We start from the raw sequence: 14,988 nt of genomic DNA on the forward strand, positions 1-14,988 counted from the left end.
CTAAGGAAAATAATTCCTGTATCTTGTTGCAGTGTAGCCTTTTGGAAGAAAAAAAATACTGCTGGATGACAGCAAGGTTGGTATAAATATCCTAATAATAAAAAAATATATGTAAATATATTTAATTATTAGGAAAATGTATTGCCCCTGTAAATGGGACTTTTGATTCTTAAATAAGAGAACAATTGCAGTAGTTTTACAGTTGAGACCAAAACCATCTTTGTGTCTCTTCAAGGAATCGTAAATTTGTTGCAGCGTGAACATTGTGGCCTTGGAGCTAGTTATACCACAATAATCAGTTTCATCCTTCAAGCGCCACAAAGATCTTAATTGTTCTTTAGTTAACCTGAATGGATTAATTTCACCTTTTTCTGATAAGGCATATTCCCCATAGACTATTACTGTAACATAACGGGAACAGACTTAAATCTTTTGAACACTGGAGTTTTCTTTCAGGTTTTTTTCCCCCCCTAGAAGAAAATCCATTGAATTCAATGGGATTTACCTACCTATCTAGGGGAACTGCTGTGGTTCCTATCTGAAAGGTAAATAAATTAGTCCAACTTAGATAGTGCACCTTTTCATTTCTTTCTCATAGAAAAGTTCACAAGATGGAAATTAGATAGCATAATGTGCTATATTGAAAAATACTTTGATTATGACCTTGGCAAAACCAGGATAGATGAAGACCATTGTGTACTGATTTAATGTGTAATTGGTTTTATTTCTAACTGTTTCACATGACCATTTTTACTGCTATTGCTTTTTATAAAGTACACACTGCTGTTATCTACTGCCATTTCATCATAGTTTATATAGTTTTAATATCGATACTAATTCTATTTTTACCAGGAAATTTTAGCGATACAATGCTTGTATACTTTTTGGTTAGTATTTTTCATTTTTTGCTATTTTTCCCATAGGCCCTTATGTTTTATGTTAACATTATATCACATTATTTCAAACTGCACTATATTGCACAATGGTTTTAATTATTTATACTCGTGATGTTGCTTTATAGTTTCTGGCAGTAATTTTATAATTTGGCTCATTTTCCACTGCACATTGGCTAGGCAGTTTGTATTGAGATGGTGGCAAATTGCCATCCTGTAATAGTATTTTATGTATGCAGTTCAATGACCTAGATAAAGCTTGATTGATTATGGATGATCATCCATTGGCACTTTGCCTTTATTTAATGGATTAGAAAAATATGTATTTCATGGCTGTAGGGAAACAAGAGATTCAGACTTTAGAAGCGATAGTTGTGATGTCTCAGTTTTCAGTTTTAAAAATAAAGAGAAAAAGAGAAGGCTTTGTGATGAATATAGTTCAAGTAAACCTGAAAAAAAACATCTTGAAAACTTACTCATGTTGGTATCACTTAAGGACATGCATGAATGATTTTGAACTGGGCGTTCAAAATAGAATAGAACTCTTCAGCTTTTGATCTGAAAACACACATTTCTACTTTTCAGGAACAGATATATAGAAAGAATGTGAGCCATATATAACTTTTCCTTTCTCAGGACCAACAGAACCTTGTAAATATTCTTGTAAATATTCCGTAGGTTTGTTCTTATTTTATACATCTCTTTATCCAAGATCCCAAATTCCAAATCACCAAGTGTAAAAAATGGTTTTTATATATTTTAATCTGTCTTATGTTATGGAGTAAATACTTGTTAAGGCTTTTCAGTATTTTAAATCACATTGTTAATTTGCCAGAGAAGTTCAGCTATTGGGAAGGTGACTTATAATAAGAAGCATCGGCATAGTTACTGGCAGGTGACTTTTACCTTGCGCACAAACACATTATGTGCGCAAGGACATCTGTGAAGATAAATTTTCTATCTTGTTCAGGGCTCTCCTGTGTGGTTTAAAATTTGGTGATGAAGGCTTAGCATGTTAATACATTTCTGGGCCCAGGAACTGTTCAGCCAGGTCTAAACTTAATAGTTCAGTAAGCAGTGCTTATTTTGTAAAAGAAAAAGGTGCCGGAACTCACACATGTCATACAACCCGCCTTGCCTACTCTACAAGGTTCCATCCAAAAAAAGGTGCCGGAACTCCGTTCTGAGCGTTCTCTGAGAAAAAAAAAGCCCTGTCAGTAAGAGAGACAGTGCAGTGTAATGGTTAAAGTGCTGGCTTGAATGACAGAGACCAGGATAGATCAAATCGTGAATGTCTGCCTACTCCTGGCTTGTTAAGGTGGGATAAAAATCAAAGGAGGCAGCCTTGCAGAAAAGATTGAAGTAAATAAATATCTGTTATTTCTCTTCCTGGCAGGTGGGAACAATTCTAAGAAAGCCATGGAAGAAAATTCCTCATCCTATAAGACTGTCCTTTCTTGTGGTCGTTTCAAAGTCCGGAAATTACAAAATGGTCCCATCTCAGAGCAAGGCAAGCACACTCCTAAACCTTCCGCAGATCTTCCATCTTCCACGCAAGCAGAAGGAAACGGATCCCTTTCAGCGCCCCCCGATTACGAGACTTCGATTGACGCCTCTCCTCGCTATGAGTTTTATGCACTCTCCGCACTCCCGGGACGTCGGAAGATCCGGCCCTCGCTGGACATGCTGAGGAATGCAGAACCGGTAAGAAGGTTCCTGCTCCATGATGATCAGGGAGAAGGAAGTTGGCCTTATTTTCCATGACAACATGAGCTAGGGAGGCTTCTTACATATCACGCCTAACTGTGATTTCTTGAATAATGGCTTACTAAGCTGCAGTTTGACTGGGCTCGCATGAAATGCTAAGTTACAAACTGGTTTAAAATTAGCCAAATTATTAAGTAGATTGCCAAATTAAGAAGAGACTGGACAGCCACTTGTCTGGAATGGTCTCCTGCTTGAGCAGGGGGTTGGACTAGAAGATCTCCAAGGTCCCTTCCAACTAAGTTATTCTTTTATTATTTCAGACAGGTTTATCCGTTGATTTAAATCCTAATGTGGTTGGTTGGTTTCTATTTATCAAGCTGCCTGAATCCTAACTTTATGGTTTATAAATCATGTTGTAGAGGTTAATTTGTTGCGAGACTCCCAGTAGTTTCATTTCCTTTAGTAAATCATGATCAGAATAACCATGACTTTGTGCAAAGTGTAAAGCAAATCATTGTGGCTTTCAAATTATCCATTTTGGCCTCTGATCATGAGTGAACCAGATTATTTTTATACAGTGCACTAAGTTCTGGAATGCAGAATAAAAAATTGTTAGCTCCTCTCTATGTGCCAAACCATATTCTATGGCTTTACAAGCCATGTAGGCTAGATTGATTTTTAAAAATCTAAATCACAACTCGACTCAACACTGTACAGTATAGACGCCCAATTATTTTTTGCACAATTAAAAGAAAGTAGGACTTCACACAGTATGTTGAATCTCCATGGGTTACAAAAAGAACATCGGTCTTTTCCCACAAAGTCCTATGTTGGGGAAATAATGGAGCTCAAATCCAGCATATTTGGAGAGTACTGGAGAGAACCGCCGTAAAATGTGAAAAATTGTAGAACTATAGGAGATTCACTTTGGATCTAATTTCAGCTGCTTTTCTTCTTTCTCTTCTTTCTTTGTTTTAATAGGGAAAAGGGCAGACGTATCCTGGGAGCCCAGACTGTGGCGACCCCACTATAGAATCTGTGTCTAAAGATGGGGAGGAAAAGGACGTGGAAGACCCCAAACCAGAATCAGAACCTGTTCGATTTGGCTGGGTGATGGGTGTTATGGTAAAGTTCACAAGACAATGCATGAATTAATTTGACCCGGGATGGGTGGGAAGTAAGAGATCCCAAGAGACCAGAGATAGGAACGATAATTTGGAAGAAACAAAGTCTGGGGCTGCAACTGGTTGATTGGGATCCTTAATTTAGTGATTTCTTAACAACTTAAAGTAAAAGTACATGCCACGAGAGACAGTTTGGTCTAATGGTTAAGACATTATCCTAGAAACTAGAAGACTGAGTTTTAGTCCTGCCTTAGGAATCAATTCCTCTCAATTCCTGGCACATAGACAGGGGAGAAATGGAGGTAGTGACAGATTTTATTTTCCTGGGCTCCAAGATCACCACAGACAGGGACTGCAGCCAAGAAATTAAAAGACGCTTGCTCCTCGGGAGGAAAGCCATGGCAAATCTAGACAGCACAATACAAAGCAGAGATAATCATCCTGCCAACAAAAGTGCGTATAGTCAAGGCTATGGTCTTCCCAGCTGCAATGTATGGCTGTGAAAGTTGGACCATAAGAAAGGCTGAGCACCGAAGAATTGAGGCCTTTGAACTATGGTGCTGGAGAAGACTCCTGCGTGTCCCTTGGACTGCAAGGCGATCAAACCAGTCAGTCTTAGAGGAGATCAACCCTGACTGCTCTTTAGAAGGCCAGATCCTGAAGCTGAAACTCAAATACTTTGGCCACCTAATGAGAAGGAAGGACTCACTGGAGAAGAGCCTCATGCTGGGAAAGATTGAGGGCAAGAGAAGAAGGGGACGACAGAGAATGAGGTGGCTGGATGGAGTCACTGAAGCAGTAGGCATGAGTTTAAATGGACTCCAGAAGATGGTAGAGGACAGGAAGGCCTGGAGGAACGTTGTCCATGGGGTTGCGATGGGTTGGACACGACTTCGCAACTAACAACAATAACAACTAGGAATGAAAGCCAGCTAGATGACTTTGAGCCAATCGCCAAGAGACTGTAAGTTCTAGTCCCACCTAAGGCATGTATGGTGGCCGAGTGACTCTCAGCCAATCACCAGGAGCTTCTTGAGTTCCGCCTTAGCTGGCAGGGTGACTTCACTCTCTTTTAGTCCAATCCACCTGATGGGTTTGTTGTTATGGGGAAAATAAGAGGAAAGTGAATGCAGGATATTTGCCATCTTGAGTGAGTTATAAAGCTAATAAAGGCGGGATAAAAATACAAATAATAATAAAATAAGGAGACTTTGCGAATCCTTCCAGATTTTCAGTTGCTTGTTTTGTTGTTTTTTTCCTCCCAAGATCCGATGCATGCTGAATATTTGGGGTGTGATCCTTTATCTCCGTTTGCCCTGGATAACAGCCCAGGCTGGCATAGGTAAGAAACTTTGTAGAAGTAAAGAGGAACTATTTCTGATTCCACCTTCTCCCTACTGAAAAACAGGTTCCCAAATGGCTGGTAAGAATGTGTGTTGTCGCCAGATTGTGTGTGTGTGTGTGGGGGGTGGTTTATTATTTTTATTATTTTTATTTTTATTTCTTTTATATTGTGCTTTTATGTCCTATAAGCCACCTTCAGTCGCCACGTGCAGGTAGGTGGCAATGTAAATTTTCTAAATAAATATATAGTCAGTCTTGATGGGATCTTCCTTTAGGTTTGTAACTACTTTTATAAGATGTACAGGTGCTCCTTGACTTAAACCATTTGTTTAGTGACCGTTCAAAGTTACAATGGCGCTGAAAAAAGTAACAGGATGGTTTTTCACACTTAGGATCTTTGCAGCATCCCCTGTGCTCATGTGATCAAAATTCAGGCACTTTTATAATAAAACCTTTATTGTCAAAGTACAACATGTGTACATTGAGATTAGCTGAGCCTCCCCCCCCCCGTGCTCCCTCCCCCCAACACACAGTGACAACAAACCCTCCATCCCACCACACCATGTTAACCAAATATACCACACACCGGCCTCCCAAGTCAATTCTGCATAAGATTATGTCCCATTTAAAAGCCTAACAGCCCACAGATAAAAGCTATTTTTCAGCCTGTTGGTACGGCTGGCTATACTCCTATATCTCCTACCGGATGGTAGGAGAGTAAAGAGATACCGTCCAGGGTGTGAGTCCTCCCTGAGAATCTTCCTCACTCTTCCAAGGCAACGAGCCCTGGCGATGTCATCCAGTGGTGTCAGGGAACAGCCCACAATGTCTTGTGCTGTGCTCACTACCCTCTGTAAGACTTTCCTATCCGCGGCTGTCAGACCAGCATACCAAACAACAATACCATACGAGAGGACGCTCTCTATAGTAGACCGGTAAAAGAGGGTCATTAGCCGTTGTTCTACCCTGTTCTTCCGCAAGACCCTAAAAAAGTGAAGCCTCTGTTGGGCCTTTCTAGCCACCTGAGTTGTGTTAACTTTCCAGGTCAGATCTTCACAGAGGTAGACTCCCAGAAATTTAAAGGAGGAAACTCTCTCCACACAGTTCTCTCCGATGTGAAGTGGGGCAGGTTCCTCCTTTTTTCTCCGGAAGTCTAACACCATCTCTTTCGTCTTGCCGATGTTTAGGTGCAAGTTGTTGTTACTACACCATATGGATAGTTTTTGTACCTCCGCCCTATATGCTGTCTATATGTTGGCAACTGGCATGTATTTATGACAGTTGCAGGGTCCTGGGTCATGTGACCTAAGAAGCCAAGTCAATGGAGAAGCCGGATTCACTTAGTAATCATGTTACTAACTTAACAGCTGCAGTGGTTCACTTAACAACTGTGGCAAAAAGGTCGGAAAATGAGGCAAAACTAACTTAACAACTGAAGTTTTGGCCTCAGTTGCGGTTGTTAAGTCAAGGATTACCTGTACATGCAAGGAGGGGGGGGGAAACATACATTTTAATGTTGCATGATGTTTTTGTACATTCAAATGCATTTTGTTCACAGAAAATAACCATACATCTTTTAACACAGCGTTTCCCAACCTTAGGAACTTGAAGATGCGTGGACTTCAACTCCCAGAATTCCCCAGCCAGCATAGCTGGCTGGGGAATTCTGGGAGTTGAAGTCCACGCATCTTCAAGTTCCTAAGGTTGGGAAACGCTGTTTTAACAGAAAGACAAACTGTTTAACGTAATTTAAAAAAAAACACCTAATCAAGCTGCGTTCAAATTGGGAGAAAGCAAGGCAGAAATAATATAACCTAAGCAGATAGTCCTAGCTGAGTAATTACAGTTTAATAATTACAAGACTGGACAGAGAGTTCCTGAGACTTACTCTGGTACAGATAGTCCTTGCTTAATAACCACAATTGGAGCAATTTTACTGCTGACTTTTCCACTGACACTGCATGCCAGCTTTGTGAAATTCACAAATGGCAATCACATAACCGTGGGAATGTTGCATCGGCACAAATGTGAGGACTAGTTGTAACGTTACTTTTTCAGCAGTGTCATAGTTTTGAATGATTGCTAAACAGGACAGTTGTTAAATTAGGACTACCTCTTATTAAAAAGGACATAATGCTGATGTTGGTCACCTCCTTGTTAAATACATCCATTAGATCATGGAGGTTAGACAGCCCTGCTTCTAGAGTGCCAAACTCAATGTTCCTTGTTTCTTCAGGGTTAACCTGGTTGATCATCCTCATGTCCTCTGTGGTGACCAGCATTACTGGTCTCTCCATCTCTGCAATTTCCACTAACGGCAAGGTTAAAGCAGGTAAGCCATCTTCCTCTTCTCCTGGTGCAGCCATTGGCCTTGCACAGGGGTAGGCAACCTTGGCTCTTTTATGACTCGTGGACTTCAACTCCCAGAATTCCTGAGCCAGCATGGCTCAGCTTGGAAACCTCCCCCTTTCCCCTCAGCATGGCTGGCTCAGGAATTCTGGGAGTTGAAGTCCACGAGTCATGAAAGAGCCAAGGTTGCTTACCCCTGGCCTAGCATACTCCGTCTGTCTGCCTGCCTGTCTTTTTGCTGCCCTCTAATGGTCATTCAGATTTCTGCAGTTCAGGAAAAGCCGTCCTACAAGCAATATATCAAGTAATCACAGTTCCAGTTCAAGAGGCATAAAAAGAGACAGAGTCAAAGTGCAGACCTGATCAGAGTCCAAGAAGCCAATTCAAGGGGCCTGAACAGGGTTCAGGGGAGCTAGTTAAAAAAAAAAGATCATACAGACAGTGTTTTTAACGTAGGGTTAGCCTCTAATGAAAGCTTACTATAAGATACTTAAACTCTCCATCTTCAGCACAGCTGGTGCAAGTCTAATGGCAGGAGTGGACAATTATGGCATCTTTTGGACCTGTGGACTTCAACTCCTAGAATTCCTAAGTCAGCCACAGGTCTTAAAATTGCCATAGTTGTCCACCCCATGTCCGACACTATGCAGAGCACATTGTGGGAGCAATTGACTAGACCAGAGGTCTTCAAACTGTGCAACTTTAAGACTTGTGGACTTCAGCTCCCTGAATTCCCCAGCCAGCTGGCTGAGGAATTCTGGGAGTTGAAGTCTACAAGTCTTAAAGTTGCCAAGTTTGGGGAGCCCTGGACTAGACTTCCTTCCCCAATCCTTGCACCTCTCAATCCTATTTGACCTGCTCTACTTGGGGAGAAAGGGACGCGGTGGCTCAGTGGGTTAGGACGCTGAGCTTGTCGATCAGAAGGTCGGCAGTTTGGCGGGTCGAATCCTGAGTGCCGCATAACAGAGTGAGCGCCTGTTACTCATTCCAGCTTCTGCCAACCTAGCAGTTCGAAAGCATGTAAAAATGCAAGTAGAAAAATACGGACCACTACGGTGGGAAGGTAACAGCGTTCCATGCGCCTTTGGCGTCTAGTCATGCCGGCCACATGACCATGGAGATGTCCTCGGACAAGCGCTGGCTTCTTCGGCTTTGAAACGGAGATGAGCACTGGCCCCTAGAGTCGGAAACGACTAGCATGCATGTGCGGGGGAACCTTTACCTTTAATTGGGGAGAGTCACTGCTCTCAAGGAGGGCATTCCAAGGAATCCAGATCAAGTTAGGGTGTGGGGTCCAACCGATGTTTTCTACTGACTGCCCTGGGTCTTAAATCCATGCTTCCAAGTCTTCCCTCGACTCTTCTTCGCCATTCCAGGATGAGTCTTCTTCCCTAAGAGTGATGGCTGTTTCTGCTCGTCGCTCCCTGGATGACTTATAAAAGTTGTTGGTGCGGGGAAGAGGAGGAGGGAGTGGTAAAACAGACATCAGACAAAGAAACTATCGAGGTTGTGAGGGAAGGATGGATGGGTGGTCTTTCTTTGCATTTGGAAGGAAGATGGCTGAACATGGTTGTGGGAAGAAGATCTGAAGAGCCTGGGAGCTACAACAGGAAGGGACTATGGGTCAGCACCATGGGCACTTCTTCATGCACTGAGAGCAGGACAAGAAATAATGGATGGAAGCGTATCAAGGAGAGATCAAACCTAGAACTAAGGAGAAATTTCCTGACACTGAGAGCAATTAATCAGGGAGATGGCTAGCCTTCAGAAGTTGTTGGTGCTCCATCACTGGAGGTTTTTAAGATGACTTTGGACAGCCATTTGTTCAGAACTGAAATAGGGTCTCCTGCCTGGACTAGGAAGACCTCCAAGATCGCTTCCAACTCTGTTATTCTGTCTCATTAATAAATTTAAATTTACCGATTGAAGTATAGCTATTTCGAGCTATTTAGCTCTCATCGGCTAGCCCTACCCTTCTGAGATTCGAACCTGGGCCACTTGCATGTTAGGGCAGATGTATTCACCTCTAGGCCACGGGCTCTCCTCGCTTTGTTGGCTGTACCAGAGGGGAGATTAAGTGTTTTCCAGTGAGACCGGTCTATCAGGGCTATACTAGTCTCCCTTTAATTCTTTGTCGGTAATTTTTTTTTTAAATTTTAATCCCATTTATATCCCGCCCTTCTCTGAAGACTCGGGGCAGCTTACAATTTAAAGCACAAATCAATGTGCTTAGCAATAGCCTTCATTCTATGTATATGCCTGCTTATTAGGGCTTTCGGCCCCCCCGAAGTGGCATTATTACAAAGTCAGCTTAATTGCCCCCAACAATCTGGGTCCTCATTTTACCTACCTCGGAAGGATGGAAGGCTGAGTCAACCTTGAGTCTGGTGGGACTCGAACCTGCACTAATTGCAGGCAGCTGGTGTTACTTAAGGAGGCATTAGCCCACTGCTCCACCAAGGCTCAATTCAAATTTAACACACAAATAGTCTGCCGCAGAAGTGACTGCCTGTGAAGGCTTCTAGATTGGGCTGAAAGGCGAACGTGGAAGCAGTATGCTCTGTCCCATATTTGGGGTAGACCGGGTTGCCCTGATAGACCGGTCTCATGTCTCGTTACTGTTTAGGGCCCAATTCTAGTCCCCCCCGCCTCCTCATTTTCTTCCTTGCTACTTTTTTCTCAACCTCATAGCACTGATTTGATTCATTTTTCCTGGGCAGCATCAGTGACGAGGTATCTTTAGTCTATTTCAGGTCCAGCTTGATTTGTGATGACTTCACAGGCATGTAGACATAGGGAGGGGTTGGGCACTGTCTTCCTCTGGCATGTTTTTTTCCCCAAACCTCCTTGTGAAACAGACTTACCAGTCTAGATTATGACCCTAGGGCAGATCGGTTTTTACCATCCATGTATTAACCATATCCGACTCTGAGTAGTTCTTCAAAATCAGCCAGAGTCTGCCAGATTTTCCTAGATAGCTGGATCTCAGTTTGGGAACACGTTCCTTTGGTTTGACCTTGATCTCTTCCCACACGCTTGTTAGACTTCCCAGTCTAGCCTTCAGACTCTGGAACTGTTGCTTCCAAGCCCTGTTGAGTTTTAGAGCCAAGGGGCAAAGACTTAATTAAATGTGGACTCAAGAAACGAACATATTATTTAAATATAAAGCCCAGCATAATAATATGGGGAGGTGAGGATGGAAATGCATCAGACAAAGAAACAGACAAGAATAACAGAGTTGGAAGGGATCTTGGGGGTCTTCTAACCCAACTCCCTTCTCATGTAGAAGACCCTATATGCCATTTCAGATAAATGGCTGTCCAATCTCTTCTTAAAAGCCTCCAGTGATGGAGCACCCATAACTTTTGAAGGCAAGCCATTCCACTAGTTCATTATTCTCACTGTTAGGAAGTTTCTCCTTAGTTCTAAGTTGCTTCTCTCCTTGCTTAGTATCCATCCGTTCTTTCTTCTCTTGCCTTCTGGTGCTTTGGCTGATGTAGTTTTCTCTGGGATAGTGGGATCCTGCCTCCTCCCTCTCTCCCAGTTCAGGTCTGAAGCAGAGGTGAAAGTCCACTGTGTGCTGTAGCCTCAGTTCAGTTTGCCTTCTGCAGCTCACACATTCTAAAGATGTCAAGAGTCACAGTCATGCAGACCTCCGTTAAGACTTTCACTTCACTCATGAATTCACTAGGCAGCCTTTGGCAAACTGCTTCGCCAAAGTCTCTTTGCTATCATCTCAAGCTCAAGGCATCACGATAGAATAGAATAAAGCTGGAAGGGACCTTGGAGGTCTTCTAGTTCCAGCCCTCTGCTCAAGCAGGAGAACCTATATCATTTCAGACAAGTGACTGTCTAGTCTCTTGAAACCTCCAGTGATGGAGCACCCATGATTTCTGAAGGCAAGCTGTTCCACTGGTTAATTGTCCTCACTGTTAGGAAGTCCCTCCTTAATTCCAGGATGCTTTTCTCTTTGGTCAGTTACCAACCATCGTTTCTTCTCCTGCCGTCTGGTGCTTTAGAAAATAGTTTGACACCCTCTTCTTTGTGGCAGCCCCTCAAATACTGACTGGCTTTATAGAAGCGTTGTAAGGATTGCTAAGATGGCACACACTGAGCCTCTAGCAACTGTCCACAATAAATAATAGAGTAACAAAATTGGAAGGGATCTTAGAGGTCTTGTAGTCCAACCCTCTGCTCAAACAGGAGATCCTACCGTATACCCTTTCAGATAGATTGGATTGTGAGATTGGATCTCTCCTGGATTAGTTTCCATCCATTGCTTCTTGTCTTGTCTTCAGGTGCTTTGGAGAATAGGTTAACCGCCCTCTTCCTTGTGATGACAGCCTCTGAAATATTGGAAAACTGCTATAATGTCAGCCCCGAGTCCTTCTTTCCATTAGAGTAGACGTACCCAATTCCTGCAACCGTTCTTCGTTTTAGCCTTGCTAATGTTCAACAATAAATGTTACTTGCGTTAAAGTTTTTTTTTTTTACATGCTGCTTCTCCAGTATGCAAAACCTTCTACTTCTGATTTTAAATTACTTTAAAATAAGTGACTTTCTCCACCCGTAGGGCTGGTCTAGTGACAGAGAAAATAAAACGGACTTTATTTTGTTTATGTTGGGTGTAGGAGGAACCTACTTCCTGATCTCTCGCAGCTTGGGACCAGAACTTGGTGGATCCATTGGTCTTCTCTTCTCCTTTGCCAATGCTGTGGCTGTGGCCATGCATGTGGTGGGTTTCTCCGAGACTGTGAAGGACCTGCTAGTGGTACGTGTGGAAAAACAAACAAACTTCTCTTTTTCCTCTGTTCCTATAGCTCAGGGTTTCCCAACTTTACCGTCTTCATGGTGTGTGGACTTCAGCTCCCAGAATTCCTCAGCTAGCCCGGGAAGCATGCTGTAGTGATGGATACATGCTGGCTAAGGAATTCTGGAAGCTGAAGTTCACATATCTTAAAGTTGGCAAGATTAAGAAATAGCAGCTCTTTGTTGTGTGCTAAGTAGCAAGCTATCTGTGCAGATTATGGGGTGATTCCTTGGAGCTCCTAATGAAGACGTTCTTACCTTCCAATTTGCAGATCTCATATTTCTACAGTATGGAAAGCAGATTTTCATTTTCCTTGTTCCTTCCCCTTCCCCCTCCTTCCCTTCCCTTCCCTTCCCTTCCCTTCCCTTCCCTTCCCTTCCCTTCCCTTCCCCCAGTGCTGCTCCAACAGACAGCATTGTTAAGCTAACCAGGTCAATCTAATCCTCTGAGGATCGTAGCAGCAGTGAGCTCACATCTGGGGCGCCTGCTTAGAGGAGAAAGCTGACAATGAGAAGGAAATGTTCACCGTCCTCCCTCTTTCAACAGGAGTTCGATGCTGTGATGACTGATCCAGTGAATGACATCCGCATCGTGGGCGTGATCACTGTCACCGTCCTCCTTGGAATCGCTTTGGCTGGCATGGAATGGGAAGCAAAAGTAAGGCAACACAGACTTGCTGATGTCGGGATGGGTGACCGGTCGAAAGAACAGAGTAGCTCTTAGTGGTTAGAGAGGATGTTTGGGGAAAGCGTGTGAGCGGCTTTGTGAAGGTTTGCCAAATGACTATGAGCAGTGCCTTTTTTGTAAAAGAAAAAGGTGACGGAACTCACACATGTCATACAACCCGCCTTGCCTACCCTACAAGGTTCCATCCAAAAAAGGTGCCGGAACTCCGTTCTGAGCGTTCTATGACAAAAAAAGGCCCTGACTATGAGAAGGAAAACCAGACAGACCCTTTTCTGAATATTAAACCCTGATCTACCGATGATTATCTGTAGTGTAGATCAGCGTTTTCCAACCTTAGGAACTTGAAGATGCGTGGACTTCAACTCCCAGAATTCCCCAGCCAGCATAGCTGGCTGGGGAATTCTGGGAGTTGAAGTCCACGCATCTTCAAGTTCCTAAGGTTGGGAAACGCTGGTGTAGATAATCTGTTCATGACGTAGAATACATCTTATTACACGATCTCTATCGTAGCATTATGATGGTAGCGGCAACTGACTGAAGTTAAAAAGCTGGCGAAAGTTTTGCTGTTGAAATCTTAAAAAGGAGCCGAGCAGCATTGTCCAACGACTGTTAGGCAAAACCTTGAGGGTAGAAGGGAGGGAAAAAAAAAGATTAATTGACTTATTTATTTATTTATTTATTTATTATATTTTTATACCGCCCTTCTCCCGAAGGACTCAGGGTGGTTATGCAAAGGTGAGTGATTTTTGGGTTGTCAGATCTCCACAGATGTAAACAAACTGTTTAGGAGGGGGAGTAGAACTTTAGGATAAATCTTAGTTCTAGATACCGCAAAGTTACACTGTCCACTCAGGGAACCTTGTAGCTTTCAATTGCACAAAAATAGATAGGTAGTCCTCGACTTACAACAGTTCATTTAGTGACTGTTCAAAGTTACAACGGTACTGAAAAAAGTGACTTATGACACTTTTTCACACTTATGACCATTGCAGCATCCCCACGGTCACATGATCAAAATTCAGATGCATAGCAGCTGGTTCATATTTATGATAGTTACAGTGTCCGGGAGTCACGTGATCTGCTTTTGTGACTTTCTGACAAGCAAAGACAATAGGGGAGCCAGATTCACTTCACAGCCGGGTTGCTAACTTTAACAACTGCAGCGATTCACTTAACAACTGTGGCAAGAAAGGTCGTAAAATGGGGCTAAACTCACTTCACAAATGTCTCAATTAGCAACATAAATTTTGGGCTCAATTGTGATTGTAAGTCGAGGATTACCTGTATCTAACCAGTAAATGAAAATAATCAAACACAGGTAAAATCCATATAAGTCTCCCATGAAAAAGATGTTGAGAGTCTGGAAAGAGTGCAGAGAAGAGCAACAAAGATGATCAGGGGACTGGAGGGTAAAACATATAAGGAACGGTTGCTAGAACTGGGTATGTCTAGTCTAATGAAGAGAAGGATGAGGGGGGACGTGATAGCAGTGTTCCAGTATTTCAGCGGCTGCCACAAAGAGGAGGGAGTCAAGCTATTCTCCAAAGAGCCCAAAGGCAGGACAAGAAGCAACGGATGGAAACTAGTCAAGGAGAGAAGCAACCTAGAACTAAGGAAAAACTTCCTGACAGTTAGAACAATTAATCAGTGGAACAACCTGCTTCCAGAAACTGTGAATGCTCCAACACTGGAAGGTTTTAAGAAGAGACTGGACAACCATTTGTCTGAAATGATATAGAGTGTCCTGCCTGAGCAGGGGGTTGGACTAGAAAACCTCTAAGGTCCCTTCCAACTCTGTTGCTGTTGTTGTTGTTATTTCCAGGATCAGAAACTGGTCCAGCTGGGAATGAAGCCTCTATATCTTCTCTTGTTGCTTCTCTTTCCAGGCTCAGGTTGTCTTCTTCTTTGTCATCATGATATCCTTCATCAACTTTTTCGTCGGGACCTTAATCCCTGCTTCACCAGAGAGAATGTCCAAGGGCTTCTTCAGCTATCGTAGTAAGAGACTCTGAAATAATTGGTCTTCTGGACAGAATCATAGTTGTATAATATGGCTTGCATGGCTACCCAGTTT

At 42.9% G+C, this 14,988-nt stretch overlaps 1 protein-coding gene across 1 annotated transcript in view; it reads left to right on the forward strand.

Annotated features, from left to right (window-relative positions):
- Nucleotides 1-2,312: 2,312 nt before the first annotated feature.
- LOC310649312 (solute carrier family 12 member 3-like) overlaps nt 2,313-14,988 on the forward strand; it is a gene marked incomplete at its 5' end in the record, with an annotated part of 44,444 nt that continues 31,768 nt past the window's right edge. The window contains 7 exons of the mRNA XM_083377656.1: nt 2,313-2,597; nt 3,582-3,725; nt 4,991-5,066; nt 7,305-7,400; nt 12,049-12,188; nt 12,774-12,884; nt 14,801-14,912. Of these exons, the coding sequence (XP_083233782.1) occupies nt 2,313-2,597; nt 3,582-3,725; nt 4,991-5,066; nt 7,305-7,400; nt 12,049-12,188; nt 12,774-12,884; nt 14,801-14,912 (964 nt within the window). The remainder of the gene's footprint in view (nt 2,598-3,581; nt 3,726-4,990; nt 5,067-7,304; nt 7,401-12,048; nt 12,189-12,773; nt 12,885-14,800; nt 14,913-14,988) is intronic.

Source organism: Vipera ursinii (genome assembly GCF_947247035.1).
Source record: "Vipera ursinii genome assembly, chromosome: Z".
NCBI lineage: Eukaryota > Metazoa > Chordata > Lepidosauria > Squamata > Viperidae > Vipera > Vipera ursinii.